Source organism: Plectropomus leopardus, chromosome 17 (genome assembly GCF_008729295.1).
Source record: "Plectropomus leopardus isolate mb chromosome 17, YSFRI_Pleo_2.0, whole genome shotgun sequence".
In the NCBI taxonomy this organism is placed as follows: Eukaryota; Metazoa; Chordata; class Actinopteri; order Perciformes; family Serranidae; genus Plectropomus; species Plectropomus leopardus.
The window spans coordinates 26,435,965-26,452,704 of record NC_056479.1 but is presented as its reverse complement, the minus strand read 5'-3'; the positions used below and the strand labels follow the sequence as shown (position 1 = coordinate 26,452,704).

The window sequence follows — 16,740 nt, the reverse complement described above, 5'->3', positions numbered from 1 at the left end:
CACTATTTTATGTGGTTTAAAGTGGTTTTTAGCAGTTTTTTGAAAATGGCATTTTTGACATTTTTGCCATACTATAGCCTTGCATTTTTGGTGGATTTTTGGACATGCTATTTCATGTTGTTTATGGCTGTTTTTGCAAACACCCTTTGCTATGGTGTGTCTCGGCACGCTATTTGATGTGGTTTAAAATGGTTTGTAGCAGTTTTTTTGAAAATGGCATCTTTTGACATTTTTGCCATACTATAGCCTTACGTTTTTAGTGGATTTTTGGACATGCTATTTACTGTTGTTTTTGGCTGTTTTTTGCAAAATCTTTTGCTATGGCATGTCTCAGCATGCTATTTTATGTGGTTTAAAGTGTTTTTTAGCAGTTTTTTGAAAATGGCATTTTTGACATTTTTGCCATACTATAGCCTTGCATTTTTGGTGGATTTTTGGACATGCTATTTAATGTTGTTTTTTTTATGGCTGTTTTTGCAACATCCTTTGCTATGGCGTGTCTCAGCACACTATTTTATGTGGTTTAAAATGGTTTTTAGCAGTTTTTTGAAAATGGCATTTTTGACATTTTTGCCATACTATAGCCTTGCATTTTTTTGGTGGATTTTTGGACATGCTATTTAATGTTGTTTTATGGCTGTTTTTGCAAAATCCTTTTCTATGGTGTGTCTCGGCACGCTATTTCATGTGGTTTAAAATGGTTTGTAGCAGTTTTTTTGAAAATGGCATTTTTGACATTTTTGCCATACTATAGCCTTACGTTTTTAGTGGATTTTTGGACATGCTATTTACATGTTGTTTTTGGCTATTTTTGCAAAATCCTTTGCTATGGCATGTGTCTCAGCACTATTATTTTATGTGGTTTAAAGTGGTTTTTAGCAGTTTTTTGAAAATGGCATTTTTGACATTTTTGCCATACTATAGCCTTGCATTTTTGGTGGATTTTTGGACATGCTATTAAATGCTGTTTTTATGGCTATTTTTTCAACATCCTTTGCTATGGCGTTTTTAGGCACGCTATTTTATGTGTGGTTTAAAATGGTTTGTAGCAGTTTTTTGAAAATGGCATTTTTGACATTTTTGCCATACTATAGCTTGCATTTTTGGTGGATTTTTGGACATGCTATTAAATGTTGTTTATTGGCTTTTTTCAACATCCTTTGCTATGGCGTGTTTTAGGCACGCTATTTTATGTGGTTTAAAGTGGTTTTCAGCAGTTTTTTGAAAATGGCATTTTTTGACATTTTTGCCATACTATAGCCTTGCATTTTTGGTGGATTTTTGGACATGCTATTTATGTTGTTTATGGCTGTTTTTGCAAAATCCTTTGCTATGGCGTGTTTACGGCACGCTATTTTATGTGGTTTAAAATGGTTTTTTAGCAGTTTTTTGAAAATGGCATTTTTGACATTTTTGCCATACTATATAGCCTTGCTTTTTTTGGTGGATTTTTGGACATGCTATTTAATGTTGTTTATGGCTATTTTTGCAAAACCCTTTGCTATGGTGTGTCTCGGCACGCTATTTCATGTGGTTTAAAATGGTTTGTAGCAGTTTTTTGAAAATGGCATCTTTTGACATTTTTGCCATACTATAGCCTTACGTTTTTAGTGGATTTTTGGATATGCTATTTTATGTTGTTTTTGGCTATTTTTGCAAAATCTTTTGCTATGGCGTGTCTCAGCACACTATTTTATGTGGTTTAAAGTGGTTTTTAGCAGTTTTTTGAAAATGGCATTTTTGACATTTTTGCCATACTATAGCCTTGCTTTTTTTGATGGATTTGGACATGCTATTTAATGTTGTTTTTTGGCTGTTTTTTTCAACATCCTTTGCTATGGTGTGTCTCGGCACGCTATTTTATGTAGTTTAAAGTGGTTTTTAGCAGTTTTTTGAAAATGGCTTTTTTGACAGTTTGCCACAAAAAATGCAAGGCTATAGTATGGCAAAAATGTCAAAAATGTTGTTTTTGGCTGCTCAAAACCACTTTAAACCACATAAAATGGTGTGCGACGGCACGCATTGCAAAGGATTTTGCAAAAACGGCCAAAAACACAATCAAAAATGGCATGTTGAAAAAATCCCCCAAAAATAGCAAGGCTATAGTATGGAATTTTTGTCAAAATATGACCTCTCCAAAAAAACTGCTGAAAACCACTTTAAAACAAAATAAGATAGCTTGCCGAGACACGCCGTGCAAAGCACGCTATTTTGCAAAAACAGCCAAAAACACATAAAAATAGCATGTTGAAAAATCCACAAAAAATGCAAGCATATAGTATGGCAAAAATGTCAAAATATGACCTTTCCTTTTTTGCTGAAAACCACTTTAAACCACATAAAATAGCGTGCGAAACACGCCATTGCAAAGGATTTTGCAAAAACGTCCAAAAACACAATAAAATTGAAAATGGCATGTTGAAAAATCCACCAAAAATGCAAGGCTATAGTATGGCATTTTTAAAAAATGTCAAAATATGACCTTTCCAAAAAACTGCTGAAAACCACTTTAAATGGCACCACATAAAAAATAGCGTGCGTAAACACGCCATTGCAAAGGATTTTGCAAAAAACAGTCCAAAAACACAATAAAATAGCATGTTTGAAAAAATCCACCAAAATCCTTTGCAAGGCTATAGTATGGCAAAATGTCAAAATATGGCCATTTCCAAAAAACTGCCTGAAAACCACTTTAAACCACATAAAATAGCATGCGTAAACACTCCATTGCAAAGGATTTTGCAAAAAGCCAAAAACACCATAAAATGGCATGTTGAAAAATCCACCAAAATTTTGCAAGGCTATAGTATGGCAAAAATGTCAAAATATGACCTTTCCAAAAAACTGCTGAAAACCACTTTAAACCACATAAAATAGCGTGCGTAAAACACGCCATTGCAAAGGATTTTGCAAAAAACGTTTGCCAAAAAACAAATGGCATGTTGAAAAATCCTTTTTTTGCAAGGCTATAGTATGGCAAAAATGTCAAAATATGCATTTCCAAAAAACTGCTGAAACCACTTTAAACCACAAAAAATAGCGTGCGTAAACACGCCATTGCAAAGAGGATTTTGCAAAAAAGGCCAAAAACACATAAAATGGCATGTTGAAAAATCCACACAAAAAATGCAAGGCTATAGTATGGAAAAAAATGTCAAAAATGACCTCTCCAAAAAACTGCTGAAAACCACTTTAAAAGGGATTTAAAATAGCGTGTGCTTCCGGCACGCTGTTTGCAAAAATTTTGCAAAAGACCCGGGTTTTTCATGAAAATGGCATGTTGAAAAAATCCTGACCAACGTAAAGCAGCTATAGTGATGGCTATTAAAAATGTCAAAAATGACAAAGAAAAACTTTGCTGGAAGAAACTGGAACCTACTCTTTTAAACTTGGACTGTAGACATTTTTGCCAGTAAACTTTTAGCATTTTACAATACGTGAAGAGACAAACGTATCAATGGGGTGGCAGTCCCAAGTGGGGGACTTGTTACCAAAATGTATTTTACATAATGGCAAAACCTTCAAAAATGGCATTTCAAAAAATGCTAAAAAAAAAAAATGGCACTATTTGGCAGTTTTTTGCAAAGCGAGGCTCATTTTTGAGCGTTTTTGCCTGGAAACAGCAAAAACCACATAAAATCCATATTTAACTGTACATGCTCTGGATTTTGCTTTCATAGCGCAAAAATGTCTTTCGCCATTTACTAAAACTTCCGTGGAGAGGAACACCACTGAGTTGAACTATGTTTAAAGGTTTTCCAGCCATTTTTGAGCCTTGTGCATTTTGCAAAAACAGCCAAAAAAGCCGAGACATGTCCAAAAAGCCATACTATACGGGCGGGCTATTTATGGGTGGATTTTCATGCGCAAGCAGCCATTCTCGTGCCCAATGGAGAAACGGCACCGCCAAGTGAGACCGCGCCGAGACACGCAATAGCAAGGTTGCACTGGGCAGCAAGCGCTTGGGGGGGGTCACGCTTCTCGGCCTTTTGGCTAAGATCAAGTGTAGCAATCTGTTCTTATCAGTTTAATATGCAAAAAAAATACGTCCTCTCAAAAAACTGGGAAAACATTTTAAACCACATTTTTTTTGGCAGTGCCGAACAGGGCCATTGCCCCATTTTGCAAATTTTTGCCCTAAAAAACAGCCTTGGCATGTTTCCAAAAGCCAAAAAAAAATGCAAAAAATGCTATCTCATGGCAAAAAATGTCAAAAATGCATTTGAACGAATTCCCAAAAAACTGCCCAGGTGCCATTGCGTCCGGAAACCACATGCAACGCAAATAGCTGGTGCGAGGAGGCCCATGGCAAAAATTTTGCAAATAAGCCGGAAAAAAATCCTGCGGTCAAATGGCATGTCCAAAAATCCCCAAAAAAAGCAAGGCTCGTTTGTCTCAAAAATGTCAAAAATGCCGTCTGGCGAAAAGGTGCAGTGCGATGCAAAGAAACCACTTTAAACCACAAAAATAGCATGTGTAAACATGCCATTGCAAAGGATTTTGCAAAAAAAACGGCCAAAACAACAAATAGCATGTTGAAATGTCCAAAAATCCACCAAAAATGCAAGGCTATAGTATGGCAAAAATGTCAAAAATGACCTTTCCAAAAAACTGCTGAAAACCACTTTAAACCACATAAAATAGCGTGCTAAAACACGCCATAGCAAAGGATTTTGCAAAAAAACGGCCAAAAACACATTTTAGCATGTTGAAAAAATCCACCAAAAAAGCAAGGCTATAGTATGGCAAAAATGTCAAAAAATGACCTCTCCAAAAAAAAACTGCTGAAAACCACTTTAAACCACATAAAATAGCGTGCCGAGACACGCCATGCAAAGGATTTTGCAAAAACAGCCAAAAACACAATAAAATGGCATGTTGAAAAATCCACCAAAAAAAAAATGCAAGGCTATAGTATGGCAAAAATGTCAAAAATGACCTTTCCAAAAATGTGCTGAAAACCACTTTTAAACCACATAAAATAGCGTGCTAACACGCCATTGCAAAGATTTTTTTGCAAAAACGGCCAAAAACACCATAAAATACCATGTTGAAAAATCCAAAAAAAACTGCAAGGCTATTGTATGGCAAAAATGTCAAAAAATGACCTCTCCAAAAAACTGTGCTGAAAACCACTTTAAAACCACATAAAATAGCGTGTGTAAAACATGCCATAGCAAAGGATTTTGCAAAAACGGCCAAAAACACACCAAATAGCATGTTGAAAAATCCACCAAAAAAGCAAGGCTATAGTATGGCTTGGTAAAAATGTCAAAATATGACCTCTCCAAAAAACTGCTGAAAACCACTTTAAACCACATAAAATAGCGTGCTAATAAACGCCATGGCACAAGGATTTTGCAAAAACGGCCCAAAAAACAACATAAATAGCATGTTCCAAAAATCCACCAAAAAAGCAAGGCTATAGTATGGCAAAAATGTCAAAAATGACCATTTTCAAAAAACTGCTGAAAACCACTTTAAACCACATAAAATAGCGTGCAAACACGCCATTGCATAGGATTTTGCAAAAACAGCCAAAAACAACATAAAATGGCATGTTGAAAAATCCACAAAAAAAGCAAGGCTATAGTATGGCAAAAATGTCAAAAATGCCATTTTCAAAAAAAAACTGCTGGAAACCACTTTAAACCACATAAAATAGCGTGGCGACACGCCATGCAAAGGATTTTGCAAAAAGGGGCCAAAAACACACATAAAATGGCATGTTGAAATCCCAAAAAATGCAAGGCTATAGTATGGCAAAAATGTCAAAATATGACATTTCCAAAAAACTGCTGAAAACCACTTTAAACCACATAAATAGCTTGCCGAGACACGCCCATGCAAAGGATTTTGCAAAAAAACAGCCAAAAACAACATCAAAATAGCATGTTGAAAAAAAAATCCAAAAAAAAGCAAGGCTATAGTATGGCAAAAATGTCAAAAATGCCATTTTCAAAAAACTGCTGAAACCACTTTAAAACCACATAAATAGCATGCTAGACATACGCCATTGCAAAGGATTTTGCAAAAAAGGGCCAAAAACACACATAAAATGGCATGTTGAAAAATCCACAAAAAAAAAGCAAGGCTATAGTATGGCAAAAATGTCAAAAATGACCATTTTCCAAAAAACTGCTGAAAACCACTTTAAACCACATAAAATAGCGTGCGAGACACGCCATTGCAAAGGATTTTGCAAAAACAGCCAAAAAACACACAATAAAATAGCATGTTGAAAAATCCACAAAAAATGCAAGGCTATAGTATGCAAAAATGTCAAAATATGCCATTTTCCAAAAAACTGTCTGAAACCACTTTAAACCACATAAAATAGCATGCCGAGATACGCCATTGCAAAGGATTTTGCAAAAAAGGGCCAAAAACACAAATAAAATAGCATGTTGAAAAATCCACCAAAAAAAAGCAAGGCTATAGTATGGCAAAAATGTCAAAATATGACCTTTCCAAAAAACTGCTGAAAACACACTTTAAACCTAAAATAGCGTGCGTAAAACACGCCATTGCAAAGGATTTTGCAAAAACAGCCAAAAACACAATCAAATAGCATGTTGAAAAATCCACAAAAAAAGCAAGGCTATAGTATGGCAAAAATGTCAAAAAATGCCATTTTCCAAAAAACTGCCCGAAACCACTTTAAACCGCATAAAATAGCGCATGCGAGACATGCCATTGCAAAGGATTTTGCAAAAAGGGCCAAAAACACACATAAAATAGCATGTTGAAAAATCCACAAAAAATGCAAGGCTATAGTATGGCAAAAATGTCAAAAATGACATTTCCAAAAAACTGCTGAAAACCACTTTAAACCACATAAAATAGCATGGCGAAACACGCGCCATGCAAAGGATTTTGCAAAAAACGGCCAAAAAAACACAATAAAATAGCATGTTGAAAAATCCACCAAAAAATGCAAGGCTATAGTATGGCAAAAATGTCAAAATATGACCTTTCCAAAAAACTGCTGAAAACCACTTTAAACCACATAAAATAGCGTGCGTAAACACGCCATTGCAAAGGATTTTGCAAAAACAGCCAAAAACAACAATAAAATAGCATGTTGAAAAATCCACAAAAAATGCAAGGCTATAGTATGGCAAAAATGTCAAAATATGGCATTTCCAAAAAACTGCTGAAACCACTTTAAACCACATAAAAAATAGCATGCGAACACGCCATTGCAAAGGATTTTGCAAAAACGGCCAAAAACACATAAAATAGCATGTTGAAAAAATCCACCAAAAAAAGCAAGGCTATAGTATGGCAAAAATGTCAAAATATGCCCTTTCAAAAAACTGCTGAAAACCACTTTAAACCACATAAAATAGCGTGCCGAGACACGCCATGCAAAGGATTTTGCAAAAACAGCCAAAAACACATAAATAGCATGTTGAAAAATCCACAAAAAAATGCAAGGCTATAGTATGGCAAAAATGTCAAAAATGCCATTTTCAAAAAACTGCTGAAACCACTTTAAACCACATAAAATAGCATGCCAGACACACGCCATGCAAAGGATTTTGCAAAAAAGGGCCAAAAACACATAAAATAGCATGTTGAAAAATCCACCAAAAAAAGCAAGGCTATAGTATGGCAAAAATGTCAAAAATGACCATTTTTCAAAAAACTGCTGGAAACCACTTTAAACCACATAAAATAGCGTGGCATGGCGACATATGCCATTGCAAAGGATTTTGCAAAAACAGCCAAAAACACACATAAAATAGCATGTTGAAAAATCCACAAAAAATGCAAGGCTATAGTATGGCAAAAATGTCAAAATATGACCTTTCCAAAAAACTGCTGAAAAACACTTTAAACCACATAAAATAGCGTGCCGAGACGCCATGCAAAGGATTTTGCAAAAACAGCCAAAAACACAATAAAATAGCATGTTGAAAAATCCACCAAAAAATGCAAGGCTATAGTATGGCAAAAATGTCAAAATATGACATTTCCAAAAAACTGCTGAAACCACTTTAAACCACATAAAATAGCGTGCGACACACGCCATTGCAAAGGATTTTGCAAAAAGGGCCAAAAACACATAAAATAGCATGTTGAAAAATCCACCAAAAAAGCAAGGCTATAGTATGGCAAAAATGTCAAAATATGACCTTTCCAAAAAACTGCTGAAAACCACTTTAAACCACATAAAATAGCATGGCGACACACGCCATTGCAAAGGATTTTGCAAAAAGGCCAAAAACACATAAAATAGCATGTTGAAAAATCCACCAAAAAAAGCAAGGCTATAGTATGGCAAAAATGTCAAAAAATGACCTTTCCAAAAAACTGCTGAAAACCACTTTAAACCACATAAAATAGCGTGCGTAAACACGCCATTGCAAAGGATTTTGCAAAAACAGCCAAAAAAACATCAAATAGCATGTTGAAAAATCCACCAAAAAATGCAAGGCTATAGTATGGCAAAAATGTCAAAATATGCCATTTCCAAAAAAAACTGCTGAAACCACTTTAAACCACATAAAATAGCATGGCGACACACGCCATTGCAAAGGATTTTGCAAAAAAGGGCCAAAAACACCATAAAATAGCATGTTGAAAAATCCAAAAAAAAAAGCAAGGCTATAGTATGGCAAAAAATGTCAAAATATGACCATTTTCAAAAAACTGCTGAAAACCACTTTAAACCACATAAAATAGCGTGCCGAGACACGCCATGCAAAGGATTTTGCAAAAACAGCCAAAAACACATCAAATAGCATGTTGAAAAAATCCACCAAAAAAAGCAAGGCTATAGTATGGCAAAAATGTCAAAAATGCCATTTCCAAAAAACTGCTGAAACCACTTTAAACCACATTTAAAATAGCATGCGAGACACATGCCATGCAAAGGATTTTGCAAAAACAGCCAAAAACAACAATAAAATAGCATGTTGAAAAATCCACAAAAAAAAGCAAGGCTATAGTATGGCAAAAATGTCAAAATATGACCATTTCCAAAAAACTGCTGAAACCACTTTAAACCACATAAAATAGCATGCGAGACACGCCATTGCAAAGGATTTTGCAAAAAGGGCCAAAAAAACACATAAAATGGCATGTTGAAAAATCCACCAAAAAATGCAAGGCTATAGTATGGCAAAAATGTCAAAAATGACCTTTCCAAAAAACTGCTGAAAACACTTTAAACCACATAAAAAATAGCGTGCGAAACACGCCATTGCAAAGGATTTTGCAAAAAAGGGCCAAAAACACCATAAAATAGCATGTTGAAAAATCCACCAAAAAAAGCAAGGCTATAGTATGGCAAAAATGTCAAAAATGCCATTTTCCAAAAAACTGCTGAAAACCACTTTAAACCACATAAAATAGCATGGCGACACACGCCATTGCAAAGGATTTTGCAAAAAGGGCCAAAAACACATAAAATAGCATGTTGAAAAATCCACAAAAAATGCAAGGCTATAGTATGGCAAAAAAATGTCAAAAATGACCTTTCAAAAAACTGCTGAAAACCACTTTAAACCACATAAAATAGCGTGCGTAAACACGCCATAGCAAAAGGATTTTGCAAAAACAGCCAAAAACACACATCAAAAATGGCATGTTGAAAAATCCACAAAAAAAGCAGGCTATAGTATGGCAAAAATGTCAAAAATGCATTTCCAAAAAACTGCCCGAAACCACTTTAAACCACATAAAATAGCGTGCGACTAATGACACGCCATGGCAAAGGATTTTGCAAAAAGGGCCCAAAAACACCATAAAATAGCATGTTGAAAAATCCACAAAAAATGCAAGGCTATAGTATAGGCAAAAATGTCAAAAAATGACCTTTCCAAAAAACTGCTGAAAACCACTTTAAATAACATAAAATAGCTTGCCGAGAGACACGCCATGCAAAGGATTTTGCAAAAACAGCCAAAAACAAATAAAATAGCATGTTGAAAAAATCCACAAAAAAAGCAAGGCTATAGTATGGCAAAAATGTCAAAATATGCATTTTCAAAAAACTGCTGAAACCACTTTAAACCACATAAAATGGCATGCGACACACGCCATTGCAAAGGATTTTGCAAAAAGGGCCAAAAAACACATAAAATAGCATGTCCAAAAAAATCACCAAAAAATGCAAGGCTATAGTATGGCAAAAATGTCAAAATATGACCTTTCAAAAAACTGCTGAAAACCACTTTAAACACACATAAAATAGCTTGCCGAGACACGCCGCTGCAAAGGATTTTGCAAAAACAGCCAAAAACACATAAATAGCATGTTGAAAAATCCACAAAAAAAGCAAGGCTATAGTATGGCAAAAATGTCAAAATATGACATTTCCAAAAAACTGCTGAAACCACTTTAAACCACATAAAATAGCATGCTAATACACGCCATGCAAAGGATTTTGCAAAAAGGGCCAAAAACACAATAAAATAGCATGTTGAAAAATCCACAAAAAAAAGCAAGGCTATAGTATGGCAAAAATGTCAAAATATGCATTTTCCAAAAAACTGCCCGAAACCACTTTAAACCACATAAAATAGCATGCGAACACGCCATTGCAAAGGATTTTGCAAAAAAGGGCCAAAACACACATAAAATAGCATGTTGAAAAATCCACAAAAAAATGCAAGGCTATAGTATGGCAAAAAATGTCAAAAATGACCATTTCCAAAAAACTGCTGAAAACCACTTTAAAAACCACATAAAATAGCTTGCCGAGACACGCCATGCATAGGATTTTGCAAAAACAGCCAAAAACACAATAAAATAGCATGTTGAAAAATCCACCAAAAAATGCAAGGCTATAGTATGGCAAAAATGTCAAAATATGCCATTTTCCAAAAAACTGCTGAAAACCACTTTAAACCACATAAAAATAGCATGGCGAGACACGCCATTGCAAAGGATTTTGCAAAAAGGGCCAAAAACACATAAAATAGCATGTTGAAAAATCCACAAAAAAGCAAGGCATAGGCTATAGTATGGCAAAAATGTCAAAATATGACCTTTCCAAAAAACTGCTGAAAACCACTTTAAACCACATAAAATGGCATGCGACACACGCCATTGCAAAGGATTTTGCAAAAAGGGCCAAAAACACAATAAAATAGCATGTTGAAAAATCCACCAAAAAAAGCAAGGCTATAGTATGGCAAAAATGTCAAAATATGACCTTTCCAAAAAACTGCTGAAAACCACTTTAAACCACATAAAATAGCGTGCGTAAACACGCCATGCAAAGGATTTTGCAAAAACAGCCAAAAACACAATAAAATAGCATGTTGAAAAATCCACCAAAAAATGCAAGGCTATAGTATGGCAAAAATGTCAAAATATGACATTTCCAAAAAACTGCTGAAACCACTTTAAACCACATAAAATAGCATGGCGAACACGCCATGCAAAGGATTTTGCAAAAAAAAACAGCCAAAAAACACAATAAAATAGCATGTTGAAAAATCCACCAAAAAAAGCAAGGCTATAGTATGGCAAAAATGTCAAAATATGACCTTTCCAAAAAACTGCTGAAAACCACTTTAAACCACATAAAATGGCAGCGTGCATAAAATAATACGCATATGCCATTGCAAAGGATTTTGCAAAAAAGGGCCAAAAACACAATAAAATAGCATGTTGTTGAAAAATCCACAAAAAGGATTTTGCAAAAAGGGCCAAAAACACAAAAAATAGCATGTTGAAAAATCCACAAAAAATGCAAGGCTATAGTATGGCAAAAATGTCAAAATATGACCATTTCCAAAAAACTGCTGAAAACCACTTTAAACCACATAAAATAGCATGACTAATATGCCATTGCAAAGGATTTTGCAAAAAAGGGCCAAAAACACAATAAAATAGCATGTTGAAAAATCCACAAAAAATGCAAGGCTATAGTATGGCAAAAATGTCAAAATATGACCTTTCCAAAAAAACTGCTGAAAACCACTTTAAACCACATAAAATAGCTTGCCGAGACACGCCATGCATAGGATTTTGCAAAAACAGCCAAAAACACAATCAAATAGCATGTTGAAAAATCCACAAAAAATGCAAGGCTATAGTATGGCAAAAATGTCAAAATATGACCTTTCCAAAAAACTGCTGAAACCACTTTAAAAAAAACACATAAAATAGCATGTGCGAATATGCCATTGCAAAGGATTTTGCAAAAAAGGCCAAAAACACATAAAATAGCATGTTGAAAAATCCACCAAAAAATGCAAGGCTATAGTATGGCAAAAATGTCAAAATATGACCATTTCCAAAAAACTGCTGAAACCACTTTAAACCACATAAAATAGCATGCGACATATGCCATTGCAAAGGATTTTGCAAAAAGGGCCAAAAACACAATAAAATAGCATGTTGAAAAATCCACAAAAAATGCAAGGCTATAGTATGGCAAAAATGTCAAAATATGACCTTTCCAAAAAACTGCTGAAACCACTTTAAACCACATAAAATAGCGTGCGTAAACATGCCATTGCATAGGATTTTGCAAAAACAGCCAAAAACACAATCAAATAGCATGTTGAAAAATCCACAAAAAATGCAAGGCTATAGTATGGCAAAAATGTCAAAATATGACCATTTCCAAAAAACTGCTGAAACCACTTTAAACCACATAAAAAAGCATGCGACACACGCCATTGCAAAGGATTTTGCAAAAAGGGCCAAAAAACACAATAAAATAGCATGTTGAAAAATCCACAAAAAATGCAAGGCTATAGTATGGCAAAAATGTCAAAATATGACCTTTCCAAAAAACTGCTGAAAACCACTTTAAACCACATAAAATGGCATGGCGACATATGCCATTGCAAAGGATTTTGCAAAAAGGGCCAAAAACACAATAAAATAGCATGTTGAAAAATCCACAAAAAATGCAAGGCTATAGTATGGCAAAACTGTCAAAATATGACCTTTCCAAAAAACTGCTGAAAACCACTTTAAACCACATAAAATAGCGTGCGTAAACATGCCATTGCATAGGATTTTGCAAAAACAGCCAAAAAACACAATCAAATAGCATGTTGAAAAATCCACAAAAAATGCAAGGCTATAGTATGGCAAAACTGTCAAAATATGGCATTTCCAAAAAACTGCCCGAAACCACTTTAAAACCACATAAAATATGGCATGGCGACATATGCCATTGCAAAGGATTTTGCAAAAAGGGCCAAAAACACAATAAAATAGCATGTTGAAAAATCCACAAAAAATGCAAGGCTATAGTATGGCAAAACTGTCAAAATATGACCTTTCCAAAAAACTGCTGAAAACCACTTTAAATAACATAAGATAGCTTGCCGAGACACGCCACTGCATAGGATTTTGCAAAAACAGCCAAAAACACAATCAAATAGCATGTTGAAAAATCCACAAAAAATGCAAGGCTATAGTATGGCAAAACTGTCAAAATATGGCATTTCCAAAAAACTGACCGAAACCACTTTAAACCACATAAAATAGCATGGCGACATATGCCATTGCAAAGGATTTTGCAAAAAGGGCCAAAAACACAATAAAATAGCATGTTGAAAAATCCACAAAAAATGCAAGGCTATAGTATGGCAAAACTGTCAAAATATGACCTTTCCAAAAAACTGCTGAAAACCACTTTAAACCACATAAAATAGCGTGCGTAAACACGCCATTGCATAGGATTTTGCAAAAACAGCCAAAAACACAATCAAATAGCATGTTGCAAAATCCACAAAAAATGCAAGGCTATAGTATGGCAAAACTGTCAAAATATGGCATTTCCAAAAAACTGCCCGAAACCACTTTAAACCACATAAAATGGCATGGCGACATATGCCATTGCAAAGGATTTTGCAAAAAGGGCCAAAAACACAATAAAATAGTATGTTGAAAAATCCACAAAAAATAAGGTAAGGCTATAGTATCACAAAAATGTCAAAACATGTCATATCCAAAAAAACAGCTGAAAACCACATTTTTCCACATGAAATTGCGTGCCGAGACACGCCATAGCATAGGATGCTGCAAAAACGGCCCAAAACTTGATTGATATGTGTCACGCCAAAATTATCTGAAATCGTGAAAAAAGGTCATGCTATAGCATGTGGTCCAAAATAATGAAAATGTGTCATAGGATAGTATGTGATCTAAAATCGTGAAAAAATGTTATAGTATAGTATGTGGTCCAAAATTGTTAAAAAACAATTAGTCCAAAATCATGTATACTATGTGGTCCAAAATGCTAAAAAACATCATAATCTACTATGACATTCAAAATCATGAAAAAAACATCATAGCATAGTATGTATGTATGTATACTATGACTTTTCATGAAGAAAGTCATAGCACACATGTTGTAACAACTGAAAAAAAGTCATAGTATAGTATGCTAAAAAAGTCAAAGTGAAAAAAAAGTCATTGTAAACTGAAATGCTTAGGTACACGATGTCGAAAAAAATGTCAGTTTACAACTTAACATGAACCCTCTGCACGCCCTTTGAGATTCACTGCTATAGTGTATTTTGTACTATGGAATCATAATGCTTCCTTTTGTCTCTTGTACGTTGTATATTGAATGGTTTTCTTGACTAAACGTAGTGCTACATGATGAGTGCTGCAGTTCTGGCTTCCACTTATGTTTAAGAAGATCCTATTACACTTACATTGAATTTAATCTTGATATTCAGTTACACGCTAAAATTTCAGTTGTCTGTGTTGCAGAGGATGCAGAACTGCGTCAGGAGCCACGTCATAAAGCAGAGCCATCTGCCAAAATCCATCCACCACCCTCAGAGAGAAACAGCCAGGCAGACATGTTGCTAAGGGCAGCATGGGCCCCTTCACCCTGTCCTCACCTGCACCTCGGGAGCCAAACAGGCTCAAATTGGGAGGAGGGCTCCACCGCTTGCAGGGACACCGCAAAGCATGCTGGGACAGAATGGACCCAAGGTCTGCCTGTCTGCAGCACAATAAGGGAACACAGGATCCCACTTCCTGCCACGGAGCTGGGTGGCACTGCATTAGTCACAACTAAAACAGTGTAGGGTTGTGTTTGTGTGCGCATGTGTGTTTTCAGTGTGGTGAATTTCCTCCATTTTTAAATCCAATTTTAGATTTTTTTTTTTAAACCAGTTTTTAAATTTTCTATCCTGTTGTTATACAAGTCTTAATGGTGTAGATTGGTGTCCAATAATATTATGTTAAACTGTTTGTAGTTTTGTGTACTTTCTGTACAAAAGTGCTGTTAAAAGACAAAAAAAACTGTGCTGAATCTTGTGCCAAATTTTTAATAAAACACAAAACCAAAATCATCACAGAAATATTTCTGATGTTCTGAAAACAAGATAGCATTGTTGTGCTGTGAAAGAGAAATATTCTCAGATCTCCGCTATATTACGACAAGTACTGCTTGGATATAGTTTCACTGTCTTTGCAGCAGAAAAGGCTATTTACATGGTAAATAATTTATCAAACTTTCTCAATCAATGAGCTTCCTGCAGGAAACATCTAAACCTAAACGGAGAACTGTTTAAAGTAAAGTCAAGAAGAGTACTTTCAGTATAATTATATGGATTCCTTCTGGAGAGAACTCACCACATGCTTTTTTAAAAAGATCTCTAGAGAGGACTAAAATCCATGTAGTTGTGACAATAACAACGTGTGACTTACAGTCCTCAGGGCAGGAGTGGGCAAAGGTTGTGTATACAAATTAGAAAAACGAAATAAGAAAAAGACCACCCGAAACATTTACAGCCAATTTTTAAGGAAAAATTTCAGACTATGGCGCCCCCAGCTGACAGTTTCAAAACAAACACTGGCAGATATTGCATTATGTTTGTCACTCTTTCAGCCAGTTTTACTATTTGTTCCTTTCTTCAACATCTTGAATGAAGTGTCTGCGGGTGGAGTTTTCCTTTTCACACACAAATGATGTTTGTCAGTTACTCACATTGAATGCATTGAATTCTGGAGGAAAAGTCTGCTTTTCTCTCAAGCCTCCATAGTGAAAAAGAAATCCAAAACTGGAGAAAATTCTGAATGAAGTGAAGTCGTAGGTGTCCGCGTTTAACAACAAAGCTATACAGCAAAACATTGGTTTTCAAACTCACAACTCATGCAGTATAATACAAGTCTCATTTATCCAGTCATATTTTCAGTACTTCCCAATCACATGCATGTTCGCTAAAACATTCTTATTAAAAACACTTCTCATGTTTGCATGAGGCTGTTTTTTTAAATTTGCCGCCCCTTCTACTTGGAATAACTTACAGAAGGACCTGAAACTGTCTGAGCTGATCACTATGGGGAGAATTTAAGTCACCTAAAAGGTAAAAGAAAATACTTCTCTTAGTCAATGTGGCTGCTACTCTAATGTTAACTGAAATTGATAATTGCACATTTGTTTGTATGTGATTGTTCTGTTTTGCATTTTAACTGGAGGTTATGCTCGCTCTTTGTATTGTGTGATAGTTGTATTTGTTTGTATTTATTGTTGTAACCATGTTTTAAGCTGCCCTCTTGGCCAGGTCACTCTTAGAAAAGAGATTTTAAATCTCAATGAGTCTTTTACCTGGTTAAATAAAGGATATATGTATATGTATTTATACAGAAGTCTTTTAAATAGTAAAGTTTTAGCAAAAGTGCACGTGTCTGGGAAGTACTGAGCAGTATTGGACAGAATGTGTTACGGTAATAATATTACTTTTCCCAGTAACTAGTAGTGTAACAAATAACTGATAAAATAATAATAATATTAGTTAC

At 35.0% G+C, this 16,740-nt stretch overlaps 1 protein-coding gene and 1 pseudogene across 1 annotated transcript in view; both read left to right on the top strand.

The window, feature by feature from the left end:
* The window catches only part of LOC121956567, a 38,521-nt gene extending 23,245 nt beyond the window's left edge, over positions 1-15,276 (top strand). Inside the window, exon 4 of the mRNA XM_042504842.1 lies at positions 14,701-15,276. Within this exon, the coding sequence (XP_042360776.1) occupies positions 14,701-15,023 (323 nt within the window). The 3' untranslated portion in view covers positions 15,024-15,276. The remainder of the gene's footprint in view (positions 1-14,700) is intronic.
* Positions 3,974-4,151, top strand: LOC121957328 (annotated as a pseudogene).
* Positions 15,277-16,740: the final 1,464 nt, after the last annotated feature.